The sequence below is a fragment of the Numida meleagris genome, chromosome 2 (genome assembly GCF_002078875.1).
Source record: "Numida meleagris isolate 19003 breed g44 Domestic line chromosome 2, NumMel1.0, whole genome shotgun sequence".
In the NCBI taxonomy this organism is placed as follows: Eukaryota; Metazoa; Chordata; class Aves; order Galliformes; family Numididae; genus Numida; species Numida meleagris.
In genome coordinates, this window is record NC_034410.1 from 60053423 (window position 1) to 60070473 (window position 17051).

General features: G+C 39.8%; 1 protein-coding gene across 5 annotated transcripts; it reads left to right on the forward strand.

Annotated features, from left to right (window-relative positions):
• LOC110393180 (TBC1 domain family member 7-like) lies at nucleotides 3497-15331 on the forward strand. 5 transcript variants are annotated; one of them, XM_021385739.1, is made up of 9 exons: nucleotides 3497-3599; nucleotides 4277-4475; nucleotides 4597-4717; nucleotides 5478-5558; nucleotides 8301-8488; nucleotides 9948-10085; nucleotides 11352-11497; nucleotides 14119-14248; nucleotides 15063-15331. In XM_021385739.1, exons 3-9 carry the CDS (start codon nucleotides 4606-4608, stop codon nucleotides 15147-15149), a joined length of 882 nt encoding a protein of 293 aa, XP_021241414.1. In that variant the 5' UTR covers nucleotides 3497-3599; nucleotides 4277-4475; nucleotides 4597-4605; the 3' UTR covers nucleotides 15150-15331. The 5 variants fall into 5 exon arrangements, with proteins under 5 accessions (XP_021241414.1, XP_021241410.1, XP_021241411.1 ...); XM_021385735.1 differs by having other exon boundaries at nucleotides 4277-4393; XM_021385736.1 differs by having other exon boundaries at nucleotides 3535-3599; nucleotides 4282-4393.

Below are 17051 nucleotides of genomic sequence, written 5' to 3' on the forward strand. Positions count from 1 at the left end.
ACCAGTCAGACTGGTAGAAGAAGAATCAGGGCGTGCACAATTGTGTATCTGATGTTAAGTAACAAATTCAAGTTATGTTTGGAATCCAGAAAACATCCTAAAAATCACTAACTCAACATAGTCTAAAATAAATCCGTTTACTACTGGAGCAAGCAACTGCATTTTGCTACTTTCTTAGTAACTGTCTCGCACTTTCCTTATGTGTCTGTAGAGAAAAGCATGTCACCTCTGAAATGCTCTCGTTCTCTATGAGAAATGGGAAAACAGAGAAGTAGGACATATGTGCACTCAGCTTTCCAAGTTCAGCCACTCCTCACAGTGTTTTCAGCCCCGTGGGCCTTCTCCTTGCTGCCATTCGTGGATATGAAATCATGATTACAGAGTCAGTGTTCGGTCTGCTTGGAGACAGACCTGGTTATTGTGCTGCCGTGCTGAAATGAAAGGCTAAATTCCCTTTTGCTGCCAAAGAGTTTTATGATATTTTTATTACCCTAGAGCGCTATTGTTTTTTCTGTCTCACTTCAACAAGAGATTAAGTTGGGAACATTTATAGGTTGGACATTTGCATTCTTCTCTCAGGTAGAATGTAAACAGAAGAATGATGCTGTTTTGGCCAGGAAATGGGGCCAAACTTTTATTGATCTCTTGATGTTCATGATGAAAAAGTTATGTGAATGTACAAGTAAATTGTCCTCTCCATTAACACAGCTCTACTCCATTAACACAGCCCTACTCACCAACTGTTCATGCTTCTGAAGAAACAGGAGATCGTATCTTAGAAAAGCTGAGCTTACAAACTTATAACTCTTTTCTAAAACATTAATCATCTCCTACTGCAGTGGGAACATGGCATGGTGCATCAGCAGGCAGAAAGTATACACTGCTTTTCTTATCCAGTGAAGATATTCTCAGGCAAGTGTACTAAAAAAAAAAAAAAAAGTGCATCTTCAGTTGGTTCAGAGCAAATGAAGCCCACCTGAAAACTGTGTTTAATTTTGTAGGTAACTACATGCATTGTAATGCCATACAAATGTGGACCTCTGTGCTGTGTAAAATCAATGTTCCATTGCTTTGCATTTCCATCTTCTTCTGATAAATTCAGATAACAAGGTATGCTTCCAGTGATTATCTGTAATTCTACTGATAGATCAGTCATACATGAGAGAACAAAGCCCAAAAACCTTCCCAAGAGCTGTACTATTCAGCAGCACACCACTCCCATGTAATTATTCCAGCTTCTATAGCAAAATCATTGCTTTTCAAGAACCATGGACACAATGCAGTTCACATTTTGCAAGAAAACAAACAAATAAAAAACCCAGAAGTATTAGCAATGCCCATCTTCTCTCTCATGTGACTTTGTATGTCAGTGAGTATCTCACTTGCACAATACAGACACATCGCTATAAAATAAACACATTGCCACCCAAAGTAGCAGATAAAAGTGAGAGATGCAGTATGTTAGCAGGATAATAATTATTTTGGATTTGCTATCTGAGATAATTGCAAGCCAATTCCAAAAATGTACCACTTTCATCTTTCACGTGTGCTACCTTTTCTTATGTTATTGCACTTAAAAAAATCCAACATTTAAGCTGTCATGGTTTGGAGATATGCCTAGGAAGGTATGAAACACTAGTCAATTGATTTTATTCTGAACAGTCTTCCACTCAGCTGGTTGACACCTGCAGCTATTTGTGATGAAATTCTGCTTTCATTTACAATGGCAACAAATAGATTCCATTGATAGGAATGAAGATATTTCATGTTCCTAGACAAAGGGCAAAAAAGTCATTATTTGGATTATGAAAGTGTAGGCAGTTTAATATGGTGATATAAGTCACTGATTTACAGCAAATAGAGTCATTTAGCCATTTTTAGTGCAGCTGGATGTACAAGTTATAAAGGACTAAAGCTGTTAAAATAAAAAGGTCCAACTCTTTATAGAGCTGTCTTGAAACAATAATAATAAAAAAGCTTAGCCATCGTTTTTTCACTGTATCTGTGTCACCACGTAATAATCATTAGCAATTCATATTAAGCCTACGGCTTTAATTTCATTTGTGTTTTGAAAAGTCTTGAATTAATTAAATTATTTATTTCCTAGCGATCTACATACAGTGACCGGGAGCCACAGTTACAGCTGACTGTGCCTGAGATTCCACTATAAACTCTTATCTAGACATTGGAAACTGCTTACAGACACCATTAAGAAAAATTGTGTTTATAAGTCACATGATGAAGCAGCTTTCCAGATGTAAGGTTTAGAAGCTTTTCTATGGGGAGTGCATTAATTTTAATTCTTTTTCAGGGACGGTATTTTTTTTTATGCTATATTTTTCTCCAGCTAAATCTTTCAGACCTATTTCATTGTTTCAAAGTTTTGATTAAGCAATGCCATAATTGCTAATGTTAGCGTAATGTGCGCTGTCTGGTCTCTCAGCTGCCTAGAATACACCTGTACCTTCTCCACATTCAGCCAGTGTTAAATTGTGCTATAGCTACAGCCTTTTTCAGAGCAACTCTGTAGCTATGTGATAGGTATTGACAAGCCCAAGGATAAATACTGCAACATCACAGGGATTTGATTGCGTTCAAGAAACGTTTAGACGTTGTACTGAGGGACATGGTTTAGTGGGAGATATTGGTGATAGGTGGATGTTTGGAGTGGATGATCTTAGAGGTCTTTTCCAACCTTGGTGATTCTGTGATTCTATGATTGAACCTCGGTAGCCGTCTCTCATACTAGTCAGCCTCCAATAGCTCCAAAGAGCCATCTAGCGATGAAAAACAAAAAAGCCCAAACCCACAAAAATGGCACCAGGCTGCCATCTGCTGCTGTGCAAGAGTACTTCTCGAGCACTTCGATGAGCACACCTGCAAAGGCCTTGCGCTGACTTCGTGAGCCGGGCTCAGCAAAAGCCCGTCCGTTCTGCAGCATTTAAATGCATTGGTCATGATAAAGAGAGGGACGCTCTGTCCGTCTGAGAACGGGCCACTTCATACTGGGATGGTTCAGCCTGGAGAAGGGGCTCAGGGGAGACCTCATTGCTCCCTCCAGCTCTGGAAACGAGGTTGTGGTGAGGTGGGGGTCTGCCTCTTCTCCCAGCTAACAACGACAGGACGAGGGGGACGGCCTCAGGTTGTGCCAGGGGAGGTTCAGGTTGGACATTAGGAAAATAATTCTTCTCATAGAGTGGTGAGGCACTGGAACGGGCTGCCCACAGGGGTGGTAGAGTCACCGTCCCTGGAGGTGCTCAAGAACTGTGTGGATGTGGCACTGAGGGACGTGGTTAGTGGGCATGGCAGGGATGGGCTGGTGGTTGGACTGGATGAGCTTAGTGTGCTTTCCAACCGTAATGATTCTATGAAGCCACCCCACGGAACGCGGGGAGGGACAGGAAGGGTGAAACAGCTCCGAGGGCTGAGAGGCAGATAAGGACCGGTTTGACCTAAATGTGTGTGACCATTATCACACGCGAGAAGAAGCGGCCCGCCCGTCCCGCGCACCGCCCCCTCGCGCTGAGACCCGTCCCCTTTTTGCGGGCGGTGCTTGCGCATGCGCCGTGCTGCTCCTGCGCGGTGCCCGTCCGATTGCTGTAGGTGCTGCGGGGCGGTGGGTGGGTGTCTGTTATCGGCCCAGCTCGCGTACCCCCTTCCTGAGCCCCTTCCCGTCGCCAGGCTCTCGGCCTCAGCTCGGCGGCTGGCCCCCGTCTCCCGGCTTCCTCAAGCCGCACCTCCTCTCTGCTGGGCCTCAGTGCTCCCCAGCCTGTCCCTGTCTCTGTGTGTGCGGGCACGGAGGGGTGGGGGGACGCCCGGCCTCGGCTCTGCTCTGCCCGCTGCTTTGTGACTTCTGGCCGGTCTTGGCTTTGATCCTACAAAGCACTGAAAACGGACTTAATTTGAAAAAAAAAAAAACCAAAAAACCAGAAAAAACCAAAACCCACTAGGCCTGGTGGTTGTACAGACTTAAAAAGGATTATTTGTTGCAAAAACGTGGCCTTTGTTTATGCCTGCAAATGCCTTGCGCCTCTTGTGTGTTTTGGCTCATCAAGGAGAAGATTAGTTTGATCGGAAAAGTTTTTAAAATCGTAATTCACCAGTAGCTTCACCAGATTATCTCCAAGTCTTGCTGCCCTCACTGAGCTTAAAAGTTAAGATTGTTTGTAGCCCTTTAAATTAAAAATTAGAGCCTTATTACATGTTATGAATTGATATTTAAAAGGTGAAACATTAGGGAAGACGTGGTACTGCAGCAGTTTACCATTGTTTCCAGTATAGGGATGAGACGGTTATGCCTCTCCAATACTGGAAGGACAAGTTCAAAACCGTGCCCGTGTCTGACAGCGACGTGAACATTTAATCCAGATCTGCAACCTAGGAAGAGAACTCGGTACGTTGCCTTATTGTTTCCTGTCACCTCTGTGCTATTGAGGCCAACATCAGGTTGGCCTTGCCTCTGCTTACCTCGTCTGGTGAGTATGGAACCTGACAATGTTGTGCTTCTCTGGATAACAGCTGTACGCGATTGGGGTTGCTGTTCCCTAGATTTTGTGCTTGTAATTCATGAGTGGAATTACTGTTTTTCTCCAAAAGGAATCAACCATGGCCGATGACTCTCAAAGGAACTTCCGCTCAGTGTATTATGAAAAAGTGGGGTTTCGTGGAGTTGAAGAAAAGAAGTCACTGGAAATTTTGTTAAAAGATGACCGATTAGGCAAGTTGATTTCAGTGTTTCCTCTATTACTTTAGTGATTTGGCATCGTGCAGGGGAGGGAGTCATACGTGATGTATTGCTGCTGCCCTTAGCGCGCATTAAAGTTTTGCATCCTTTACCACGGATTCTTTTTTCCATCCTTCCCATTTAATCTCTCAGTAGAAGCAGTCCCTTGAGTTTCAAGGATTTGAGAACCTGACTTTTAGAAAGTATCAAACATCTGCATGCTTGGTGGTTTTTATTTTCTTTTTTTTTGTTGTTGTTCTCTCATTCTCTGTGCTCAAGAAACTAAAAACTTTTTGATGAAAACAGTTTCCATCTGAAAATGTATTGTCTCATGCTGTTAATTCCATCTAACCTCAAAACAGTGATGGTTTTGTTATTGCTGGTCTTTGAGGAGTGCCGCATCTTTAATGGAATGGAAAGATGGATGTCCCTTTAGCGAAGTCCTTAATTGCTTTGAGATAACAACACAGTTTACAAAATGCCTATAAAAATGGTACAGTTTCTTCCTGGTGAGACCTAGGGTAGCTTTAGTTGTATTGTAAATCAAGTCAATGCATGTATTTTTTTTTCAGAAGAAATACTGTTGCAGTTTATTAGGCACATTCTGTTCTCAACTGAACTGGTGAAAGCATTTGTTAATAATATATCATGAAAGTAGGGATTTTGATCTGCAGCTAAGTATTTGTCCTATTTTGGTAAGCAGAGATTCAAAACTATTGATATATTAAAACTTTAAATTTTTATTTCTTTACAGATATTGAGAAGCTTTGCACCTTTAGTCAGAGGTTCCCTCTCCCATCCATGTATCGCATACTGGTGTGGAAGGTTCTTTTAGGTATGGAACAACATCTGTGATTCTCTGTAGAAAGGAGTATGTAGAATGCCCCCTGCTATTGGTGATTGAGCATCATGCCACTGTTGAAAAGCTTGAGTATGGCTCCCATGCTGAGTCTTGTATTACTAAGGCTGCATTGACACCTGAAGCATTGCTTCATCAGGGAGGAACTAGCAGCATCACTCTGCTGGTTGGCTTGGAAGCTGCTGTCTTCTGCAGTCTCTGAACCATTCTACTTCTCTATTGTCTGTTGCCTCTGTGGAATATCTCCAATCTGAAGATTTTGGCCTCAGGTGGAGTAGTTGGGAAAAAAAAAAAGCAGTTTGTCTCCATTTCAGGGTGGTTATTTATCTTAGGCTCTGCCATAATCTTGAAGAGTGTTCAAATAAACGTCTTCTTTTTGTTCTTGGTCTCCATGTGCCGCTGCAGACGGAGTTGGAAATAATGTACTGAAAAACTTTATCTGAATTTTAAACAATCTTTTAAAATGGTTTTCTCTCCCCCTCCCCCGTTTTTCTACAATTTAAGAATTATGCCTCCATATTAATGATTATTTTAATTTGTAAACCTTTTTTCTGGGAGAGATGGTAGATGGACGGTGTGTAGAAGATGCAAGACCTAAAGTACAGAAATTGAAACTCTCAGTATCGAGCACAGGACTAGCAGTAATCCTACCTGATAAAAGTTTTTGCAGTTAGAGCACTAATTTTAGGATGAAAAAGAATCTTGTAGCCTGGGCCTCTGTTAAATAGTGGGCATGCTTAAAGTATTTGTAGTAGGAAGTATAGTGTAGGTGGATACTTAGGACAAGATCCTTCAGCCATAATTGTAATAGCAAAATACAGTCTCTTAGCCGATATCTGAGTACACAGAAAACAGGAGGAAGGTTTTCAAAATAACTTATTTAAGTACACAAACTGTTGTTCTGAATGCTCCCTGGATGAACAGAGGTGCAAGGAATTTTCTTACCAGTGTTAACACTATTTTGGAGAGCTGGCATTCTGAATGGCAATACAAAATTTCTCTTCTTAAAGGACTGGAACAACAGCTCAGTCAATTTCTGGTGGGAACTATTAAATCTCTAAATGATGATAAAAATTTAATGGGGAGGGGAAGGGATTCTGTCCTGTCACCAAAATAATCTCAGGCACATAGCACACCTTGATGTTGTCCCAGGTTACATAGTATGCTGGAGATGTCTCTGTTAACTTCCCGTTCAGGTAGGATTCAGGATGGTGTAGAAGCTAAAATAGTTCCTAGACATGCCAATGTTAAGATTCTCTTCTGTCTGCTGAAAGTAGTCTTCTCTGTTTAAGAAAAGCAGTTGGCAGTGTGTAACGTAACACAGATGTTAACTGTTTTTGGATCACATAAAAATGTCTTGCTCTGCCCCAGCTTTTGCAGTGCAAATAAGTTTGCAGTTGGGAAAGAAAAGATAAGTTACTGTCTGTTGTGCTTGATACTAAACTTCAATCATGTCATGGTTTAACACTCGACAGCAATTTCCCTCCCCCCCCACCTTTAAATGAAGGATGAAAGCAGCAGGTAGCCTGTTTCAAGACTGAGTTTTGAAGAATGTTTTGTTCTCGTGGGTTTCTACAATAAGAAGAAATCTTCTCCATTGGTGATATGAAAATGGCATTTTTTTGTTTTGACGTTTCTGAGATCTTGTTTCTATTGTAGCCAGTGACAGCTTTGTTGTGAACATCAGTGCACGGCAAGATTCAGCCTTGAGTTAGGGGAAGGAAACAATGAAATGCTGAGCATTTCTTCTGGATGTTAGAAACAATTTGTTTTCTCTGCCTCTCTATTTGGATATGTATGTATATATTTTCTCTGCCTAGAAAACTAGAAAAATATTTATGTCATGCTGAGAAGGTCAAAAACTTTACGTCAAAAGGTATTTGGATGCTATTCTTAAATTCTAATCTGCATTTGGTTCAACCATGTGGTTGATTTTGCTTCTAGGTGTGATTTTTAGAGAGGATTAATTTCTATAGTAGAGTGTGCAAAGATGTTTCCAGCAGAGATCTAACATCAAATTAAATAATAGAACTGTAATGTATGGCATCTTTGCATTAGTTAAATGCATGTATATTGTCTGCTCATCTCAGGTGAAGTGTGTAATCTGAGAAGACAAACAACCAACATATAGAAAACTTGTTATATATCCTCTTTGTTTTCAGAATAAAATGAAGCTATGCACAAATACACCTCCAGTACTGTATTAAAAACTACAGATAGGCATAAACAATAGTGAGTAAGATTCACAATTTAAAAATAAAGCTAATTTGTTGGAAAGGGAGAGTACATCAATAAAATTATTTTCCACCTACCGCAGTAATAATATTTCTTTGGTGTAATATACAAAATTATTAGCGTTCATTCTTTGGAGAACTTGCAGAAGACCCTGGGAAAGAATTCTCAGCAACTGTTGAGAAACAGTAGTGCAGTGGTAGGTCTTGCCTACGCTTGGTTAATGTATGAAGTTTGTTTTTATAAATGCTGAAGAGCTTTCTTGATCCTTAGATTTCCTGGTTTTGGAGAATTTTCTCCCTGTATTCTTTGGCTGGGTTTTTAAAAAAAAGCTGCACTGCCAGGTCCTACATTTCTGTAAGCTGGAGTGTTAGTAGGAATTGAAGTTAGGCGAATCTCTTGGAAAGAGAGTTTTGAGTTTTTTTTCTCTTTACAGATGCTTTTTTTTTTTCCCTTTCTTCTGGTTTATTTTATTTTATTTTTTAGGAATTATTCCTCCTCACCATAAATCTCATGCTTTGGTGATGAACTACCGGAAGGAGCAGTACTGGGATATCCACCATGCTCTTCATGTCATTCGTTTTATCAGTGACTCTACCCCACAGGTAGATGTTTTCCTCCGCATACATCAACTGGAATCAGGAAAATTGCCTCGAAACTTGGCTTATCCTTTGGTAAGTTTCCATTCTAATAGTATTTAAATACACTGTTATAGTTAGCTTTGTACTACAAACCTGTGAGAAACTGAGCTCAAGTGGGAGAAGTACACGTGAATAAATAAGGTGGGTGGGAAACAGAAAACTGCTGGTATAAAACAAGGTATTTTGGTTTAAGGGATTTTCTTTTTTTTTTTTCCGCTCCCCCTAAATTCTTAAAGAAGATTTAATGGCTTAGAATATATTTCGTATACTTTCACTGCTAGACTTTCAGCCTTTTGTACTCAAGATTTCACTTCAGTTTCTTTATAGCTATGAGGTAAAAATGACTTGGTTTACTGATGCTCATAGATTCTTCAGTGTCTTGGAATAAGGAAAATTTAGATCTAGTACAAGCAATGTTCCCTTGCGAATTACATACTTTTAAATAATTTGGTTTTATATCCGAATTTTAATGTTCTGTCTTCCTTTTTCTGTTAGTCTGAACTGATCTGGGCCTGCTGTATAATACATGTACTCTCTAGTTTACCGTGTGCTCACATGTGGGTAAACATCTGTGTTTTGTAAAATTTTTGTAAAAATCTGTATTTTGATGTCTGTAATGTGGATAATAAAAAATGTGTGGGCTTCATATGTAAGCCTGTGTAAAAGAAGAGGTGATGAAAGGAACCATGGACTTTCTGAAGCAGTCATTACCTTATATTTAATGTTAATCCATCCACGCTCACTCTAACCCAGCTTTGTTACTCTTCATCTGTAAGAAGGGGGGATTGTATGAGGCATCCTCTTGTTTGAGGAGAGAGAGCATTTTGTGCAGTCATGCCAGTAATTGTGTTTTAGGCACCCTGATACTTTTTGTACCAAAGATCTTTTCTTCTGGAGAAAATAAGATGGTGTGTCCATCACACGCTTCTAGACTTGTATTGTGGGGAATAAGATTCTCATCATCTGGAAAAGTTGTTTATTTGAGTTGTTTGTCTCTGGGAAGGTGTCTATCTCAAACCAAATAAATAAGATGAAGGTAGGCATGTAGCTCATGGCTGCATTCTTTTCTTCTGTAATTAATATCCATGACAATGGTGTTTGAGGGGCCTGTTTGGCAAGGGAAAGGATGAAAATCCGCTGGTGTAAAAATGTGGGGTGTAGAAGTAGGAATATTGCAATGCCATTAGGAGATGAGTTCTCATTTGAGAATATTTGAGAACTCTGTATCAGAGTTGACCCACACTGCTGTTGTACGGTTTGTTTTAAAAGCAAGACAAATTTTACTTGTTCTTCTTTATGAGGTATCTGTCACCATAACGCTGCTATCTCCCAGTGCTTAATTTACAGATGTCAGGACAGCTGGTGTCTCTCTTTATATACTTAGATTCCATTCTCTTTTTGCAAAGAGCAGAGAAAAGGAAAGTACAAAGAATTGAAGTTGGACAGTCTGATTCTACTGTGTAGTTAGTTCGTTTTTTGCTTTGTTTTCCAGGAACCAGAAGATGAAGTGTTTCTTGCAATCGCTAAGGCAATGGAGGAAATGGTGGAGGATCCTATAGAATGCTATTGGCTTGTCAGTTGCTTTGTGAATCAGCTTAACAGCAAGCACAAAGATTCATTACAACAACTAGTAAGTATAAAATACTCCTTTTTGTGTGTGTGTGTGAGGAAAACTGTAAGAGGTAAAGAAGTGAATAGGTCATGGAAAGCGTGAGTTCTGAGCATTCTGGAAGTCACAGTGTATAGAGACAGCTGGAGTGTCAGAGGCAGTACCTGTGGATTCTGCTCTGGCAACATTTCTAGGAGAAAGGAGCAGTGCTTTTTGAACTGTAGTATCTTATAGGACACTTTGTCTAAAGAAACATTAAAAAAATGGGTTTTGTTTGCTACACTGTAGTTCTCAGTTACATTTTTTTTTTAAGCTTAACTGAAGCTTACATGATATTTAGGTGAGTTACGTTTCTTGGTCACTTTAGAGTTTTCTTTGTTTTAAACAACTAAAGATGTAAAAAACATGAGAACATACAGATTCATGTCTGCTGCTTTTTTGGCTTCGTCCTTGACAGTCATATACTGCTCATTGAGTGATAATGAGGCAAAGCACATTTGTTTTTCAAGAAACTATGTGCCTCAATTACGCAGTGAGTATCCCTGTCTAAGTTCTCATTATAATACACACATTGTACCAAGACTGATGGCTAAAGGAGGTGTTTTTTCTTTGGCAGCTATATGAACTCCTTATCTTATTATGACAAAAAGTGTAAAGACACTCCAGAATTTATGAAAACATGTGTTGTGTTACATTAGAACTTGAGCAAAATGATAATTATTCACATTTTTAAGACTATCTGTATGCTCACCTGTTGCCCTTTCTATATACGTTGCATTTTTGAACAACAAATAAATGCCCAGCTCTTTATTTATTGTGCAGGGATTTACTCTGAGAATTGATTTTCTTGTTTTTGGTGCATTGTGTGTAGGTTTTCATGATGCGTGCTAAGGCGATTAGCTTCGAGGTGGATGAAACTCAATTTTACTTGGGAGGACAGCAGTAATTAGTGCAGGTTTAATCTGTGCATTGCCTTAAGCTCTCAAACTCCTCCCTTAGGGAATAGTGCATATATTTTTGAAGTCCTGCTGGTGGTCAGCAATTTAAGGAACCCGGGGCTGTTTATTTAGTAAAGTATTGAATTAGTTAATTGCAGAAATCGGCAACACTTGTATTTTGGAACACCCCGTTTTTAGTTAAAATAATGCAAGTTCATTATTTTAATGTGCGTCTCTATGCTTACAGGATTTTGGAGACACTTCTTGTTTTACAGTGTTCTGTAAGAATGGATGGGGAGGGGGGGTGCTCTGGTGGCAATTATCTAAATTTTTGCACTTCCTTTCTCAGCCAAAAATTCTGGAGCAGTATTTGCACATTGAAGATAGCAGGCTTCTGATGCATCTGAAGGCATGTGCTGCGATGAGCAAGCTCCCTTATGATCTTTGGTTTAAGAGGTGTTTTGCAGGCTGTTTACCTGAGTCCAGTTTACAGAGGCAAGGTTTTGTTTTTTCCTTTCTTTTTGTAATTCTGTAGTAATTTTAGATTTTTGTTGCCACTAGCATGCATTTTACCTGTAGTGTAGTTGCGGGCTTAGCTTTATTGCTGACTTGGAAATGACACAATTTTGTTTCATTCTACTTGTTACTGATACAAGATAAGCTGTTTGTGATCACGTCTAGTGTTGAAACTTAGCAAGGGTGGAGTTGAACACAGCGATTTATTCTGTTAGACACTTCTCACCTCCTAAGATTTAAAACTCCTAATCCCCTATTTGTGGTAGATAGCTGAGAGGAGTCAGTTCTCAGGCTTTTAAACTGAAATCCTTGCTTGGGGAGAGATGATAATACTGTATCATTATCAGATGAAAAAGATTTTGGTAATGTTTATTTACAAAAATATATATTAGGACACATTGAGCATCACTGGCTTTGTGAAATAGTTATTCTACATTTGGCAGTTTGGGCACTACCCTGTGTGCGACGTGCTCGTTGTTCTGCAGCAGGTTCTGCCCAGCAGGCACCTGTAAGTGATCTGTTCTGTGTTGTGCCTCTATAATGTGGAGGTTAAAAACTTTTGCTCGTGTTGTAGCTGCAGAATCAGAGCACTGGAACTTCTGATGGCACAACAATTCTATTTACCAACAAATTGTATGACAACGTGATAGATGTGCGCCTTGCCTTTGCCAGTTTAGCTTTCTAAATTATTCAGCTGTAATCAAAATGACCTCATTTGCTAAGGAAATAACATACTTTGTGGGCAACGTGTGACAGATGAACTTAATTAATGCTTGGAGATTCAGTTTGGATTAGAATCTGAAAGCCCGAATGCTTATCTGAAATGTATCCAAATGGCAGTATTAGAACTGCTGAGAACTGAAAACAGCTCTCCAATTCTCCTGCGAGCTTTACTTACTTTTTCATCAAGTGACAGATGATTTGAGCGTGGTTTTATGATTTAATTTAACTTATGATTGAATACTGTATTTCTTAGGGAGGGTGCTTGCTTTGCCTAAGTTGCAGCCCTCTCTGTCAGGCAGCAAAACTGAAATTTCATCCTTTTTTTTTCTAAGGTGTATAAGATTTGTGTACACTGTGCAGAAATTTTATCTGGTAATGGTGAGATGAAGCGTGCATAACGCCAGCTGTATTCCTGTCAGGCCTTGTCATAGTACATACTCTTTTACAGTGCACTCCTATGTTTTACCATAGGTAAAAATTGCACATCAATTTCTTTTAAGTGGATTTGGAAAACTAATGTGGAGAGCTTCTATGTAGAAACTTCCTTTGAGCTTATGCAGTGCCCTTGCTCTGCTTGCCCTGATAAAACTGGCAAAAATGTGACTTGAGTCAGGGTTTGAAAAATAAATACTGTATAACAGCAGCAAACATTCCATATTAGGAATTAAAAAAGACTTTGCTTAAAGGTGTGTGATAGGAGCTCTCATCTGGCTGCTGAAGCTCGTTATGCCTGCATTCTGTTCTCATGGCACTCCAGGCTGAAGTGCAAGTTCTTCCAAGAGAAAAGGTCACGCAAAAATGGAATTGTCTTTAGGAAAAACACACCTGCAGGTCCAAGTTTATAGAAGGGCCGTGGAAGATGTTTTCCAGTTAGTTACTGTATTTGGAGATTATGGAGGATGGTGTGCGGTCTCTGTCTGCCGTGGTTTTAATTGAAAGGAAGAACACTTCTAACAAGTACCTGCATGGATTAAAGAAAAGTAATCCTCAGAAAGTCTTTCTGACACGGCTTTTGAAAGTGAAGAACTGAAAATAATGCAGGAACATTAAAGCTGCCATCTGACAGATGGTTTCACACCGGTTTTGGATACTCTTTCATCCCGTGTCTGTTGAGTTGGGCCTGAAATAGAGCTGCTGGCTGAAGGATGGTTTCAAATTGGTGCGAGCTGTTTTAGTACCGTGAATCTCTTTCAGTAGTTATAGAGGTTCTGCTGCTAAAGAACGTGCATTCTGTGAAGGCCTGGTCTTCTGGTTTCCTGAAAACTGTGAGGTCCAGGCATAGCTTTTTACAGATGGTAGGAGTGCTTTGTAATTCTGAGAGAGTCTGTGCACAGTGGGAGGGGTTGAAACACTTACATTTGGTACAAGGAACAGCTATTAAACATTATGGAGTGTATCTTGCTGGTACGCTTTTATCTCCTAGAGAAATGACCTGGAATATTTAGCTTCTTGAGATGTAGTGATTGAGGATTCATTCTTCTGAATGTTCAGTTACCTGACTATTTGAAGAATCTCATTATTGAGCACGCTAGCAAATTTTGTTTCCTTTTTTTTGCGCTAGGAAAAATTCTCACCCTTACCATACTATATGGAATAGTTGTCGCAGTTCAGGCTGTTAAAACAAGATTTGCTTTTTGCACTTGAGCTTGTAAACAGTTCCGTTTCTGAACAAGGACATGCCATATTAATACATTTGTTTGCCATCGCTCAGTGCAGATTGAGGAGCTGATAAAATGTCTTTTATTGACTGTGACCTGAATAATTCAATATACTTGTTGCTAGTCAGAAAAACAATCTGGAAAAGATACTTGTACACTGTTCTAGCAGATAAGGACTATAGTAATGCTTAGTGATTCCTTTTTCATTCCTTTTTCTAGGGTCTGGGACAAAGTTATAAGTGGATCCTGCAAAATTCTCGTTTTTGTTGCTTTGGAGATATTGTTAACCTTTAAAATGAAGATAATTGCACTGACTACTGCAGAGAAGATCACCCAGTTTTTGGAAAATGTAAGTTATATTCTGTGCTTTGCAATTACCTTGCGTGGCCCATAAGAGTGTCTTTTGCCCTCTGTTATTTGTTGTTTTAGACATATCATAAGAAGCTATTACGTTACGCTCTGAGATTAGAGTAAGAGTACCAAGGTGCAGAGAGAACGCACAGTGAGGGATGAGAGGGGTAGTGCCTGTCAGGAGGTAAGGCTTTCATATGAAAGAATGAAAGGCTTGTAGGCTCTGGGTAATGTGTTATTTATGTGCAGACTTGACAGCATTCCTTGTGATAATAAAGGTTTTTTTTTTCCTGTGAAAGTAAGTGTGGATGAAGCTGGATTAATTTTTCCAGAGCCTCTTACCAGGATTGGTGTCTTACGCCCTTTCTGTTCCTTTTCTGAGCTTGAACCTGTAGGCTCAGGGCATGCTTTTTGTTGTAAGGATGGGATCTTAAACCCAGCCCTGAGCTTTCCCTTTGTGGATAGATGTGAGCATGACAGCAGGGTTGTAGGATCCTCACGTGACCTGGGGTGTCTGGATTGGATGTGTTTATGGTCATGGATGGTGACTGTAAGTCCTGTCTGATGACAGATAAGGGGTGTAAAGTAAGAGATCCTTGGGTTCTCCTGTTTTGTAAGTAAATGCTGTGTCTAAAACTTGGGGGTGGTATGGTGCTTGTAGGATGTGAGGGACGCTAGGACAGGGAGGTGGGACTGCAGTTTCTCTTTGTATAATGAGATAAAACTTGAACTGAAGATTTAAAATCTTTATTTAAAATAAAACAGTCCACATGAAGTATATTGACAAGGCATCTTAACTCAATCCTTTGTAGATTCCTCAAGATAACACTGATGCTATTGTCAGCAAAGCTGTTGATTTGTGGCGCACACACTGTGGGACTCCAGCACACTCGGTCTGAGAACTTTCTCCACTTACCACAGCTTGGAAAAAAAGGCATTTAAAATTTTCTTCTTACTGCTCTTCCCTCTTTGTGGTATGATGTGCTTCATTTCCTCTCCAATGTAACGATGCTATTAAAGCATTTCGTGGCATAGCGATCAATGTGTAAATATTTTTCAATAAATATGGATGGAGTGAAAATGCCGAGTGGTGATGTGATTATGCCCGGAGTGTTTTTATCCAGCCAGCTACAGTATTCTGATTGCACACTGTGCTCTAAGACTTTTGGGGAAATAAATCCAACTCCTAGAGCAAGGTAAGTAGGCTGACTTGTAGAAAATATTTCTGTATGCCAGCTTATACTTGATATAAGTAGTTACTACTTGGAGGTGTTTTTAAGGTGCATTTACGTGTAGTATCTTTTATTTTGCTGAAACTCGTTGGTGAACAAAACACATTCCTTTGCTGGAAATTTAAAAGTACTTTGTCAATACCATAAATTCGCACGAAAGTGCTATGGAAGAGGCATCACAAATTCGAGATTGAGAAAGACATCACAGTGACCAGGTGAGATGTATTTTTCTGAAATATCTTAGAAGTGCTTTCTTCCTGTCTGCCACTGAGCTCTCTGTGGCTGTACCTTGTTTGTTTGTGCTCTGTGAAATGTGCTCTGGAAAGGTGCGCTATGGTTTGGCCAAATTAAATATTACTCTGCAAACAATGAAGAGAGCTTTTCTTAAGTTTGTTGTCAATACTGCAATCTTAGGGCTTGACAAAGGAGGAGGCACCTTTGGAGTGTCTAGATACTTGGACAGCAGATATACTAAAGAATTATTATTTAAAAAAAAAACGTTGTTGCTTTGTGTAAAATAGGAGCTTTGGGCATCTGCAAGCTTGCTCATTTTATAATGGGAAAATAATGTGGCCAGCAAGTCCACGTGTCATTTGGGTTCATGATTTGAGATGCTTATAAGGTAGGTTGTGTCTGGGACCTGTCCTGTTCAGCTTCCTTATCAGTGATCTAGAAGAAGAGATGAAGTGCTTATTCTGTTTAATGTTTGCAGATGAAACCAGACTGAATGTATGTCGATTATCAGATGATACAGCGATGACAGGACTGTAGATGTAAGCTGAAATAAGAGGTTTTTCAGATAGGCTATAGGGAAAAGACTTTTTCCCCCACGAGGAGAGTTAAGCAGTAGATACAGCTCATAGAAACTACACAGTTTCCACCTTCGGGAGATTCCCAAGTTCCAGCTGGTCATGTTCCTGAGCAACCTGGTCTTATCCCTTAGCTGGCCTTGCTTTGAGCAGCAGGCTGGACTAGAGATTCGCTGAGGTCCTTTCCAGCCTGATTTATCCTGTGATCTGTCCTATATTGAAGTGTGACTTTAGGCAAGTATGGAAGTAATCAGGGAAAGGAGTAATTATAATTCAGAATTACAGGCAAGCATAAAACAATACCGCTGTGCATGACTCAGGGACTACATAGGTATTTCATATTTACTGCATTTGTTTGTTGTGGCTTGAATTTGTTGTAATTTTATGCTTGTTTGGTTTAGTTTTCAAAATAGGTTTGATACAGAAATGTAATTTATGATGCAGGTAAAAGCAGAGAGTGACTGTTCACAGATACTGGTTTGCTGGAGAACTAATCCTGCAAAAGTGTAAAATTTCATTTCTACACCTCATATAGACCACAGGATCTTATATAAGAATGCGTTGCTTAGTTATTTGACTCAGAGGTGCTTACTACGCCGGGTATATTTGCTACTCTTCAAAGAGTGTGTTTAGCTTGCACTCAGGGCAGACTTCAGATGCTTTAAAAATTTAAATTTGTTTTATACTAGGTCAAGTTTACCTTTCAACAGGTTAGCTGGGGAAGTGTGGAGCTCAGCTTGGGTTATACGTAAGAACCTGG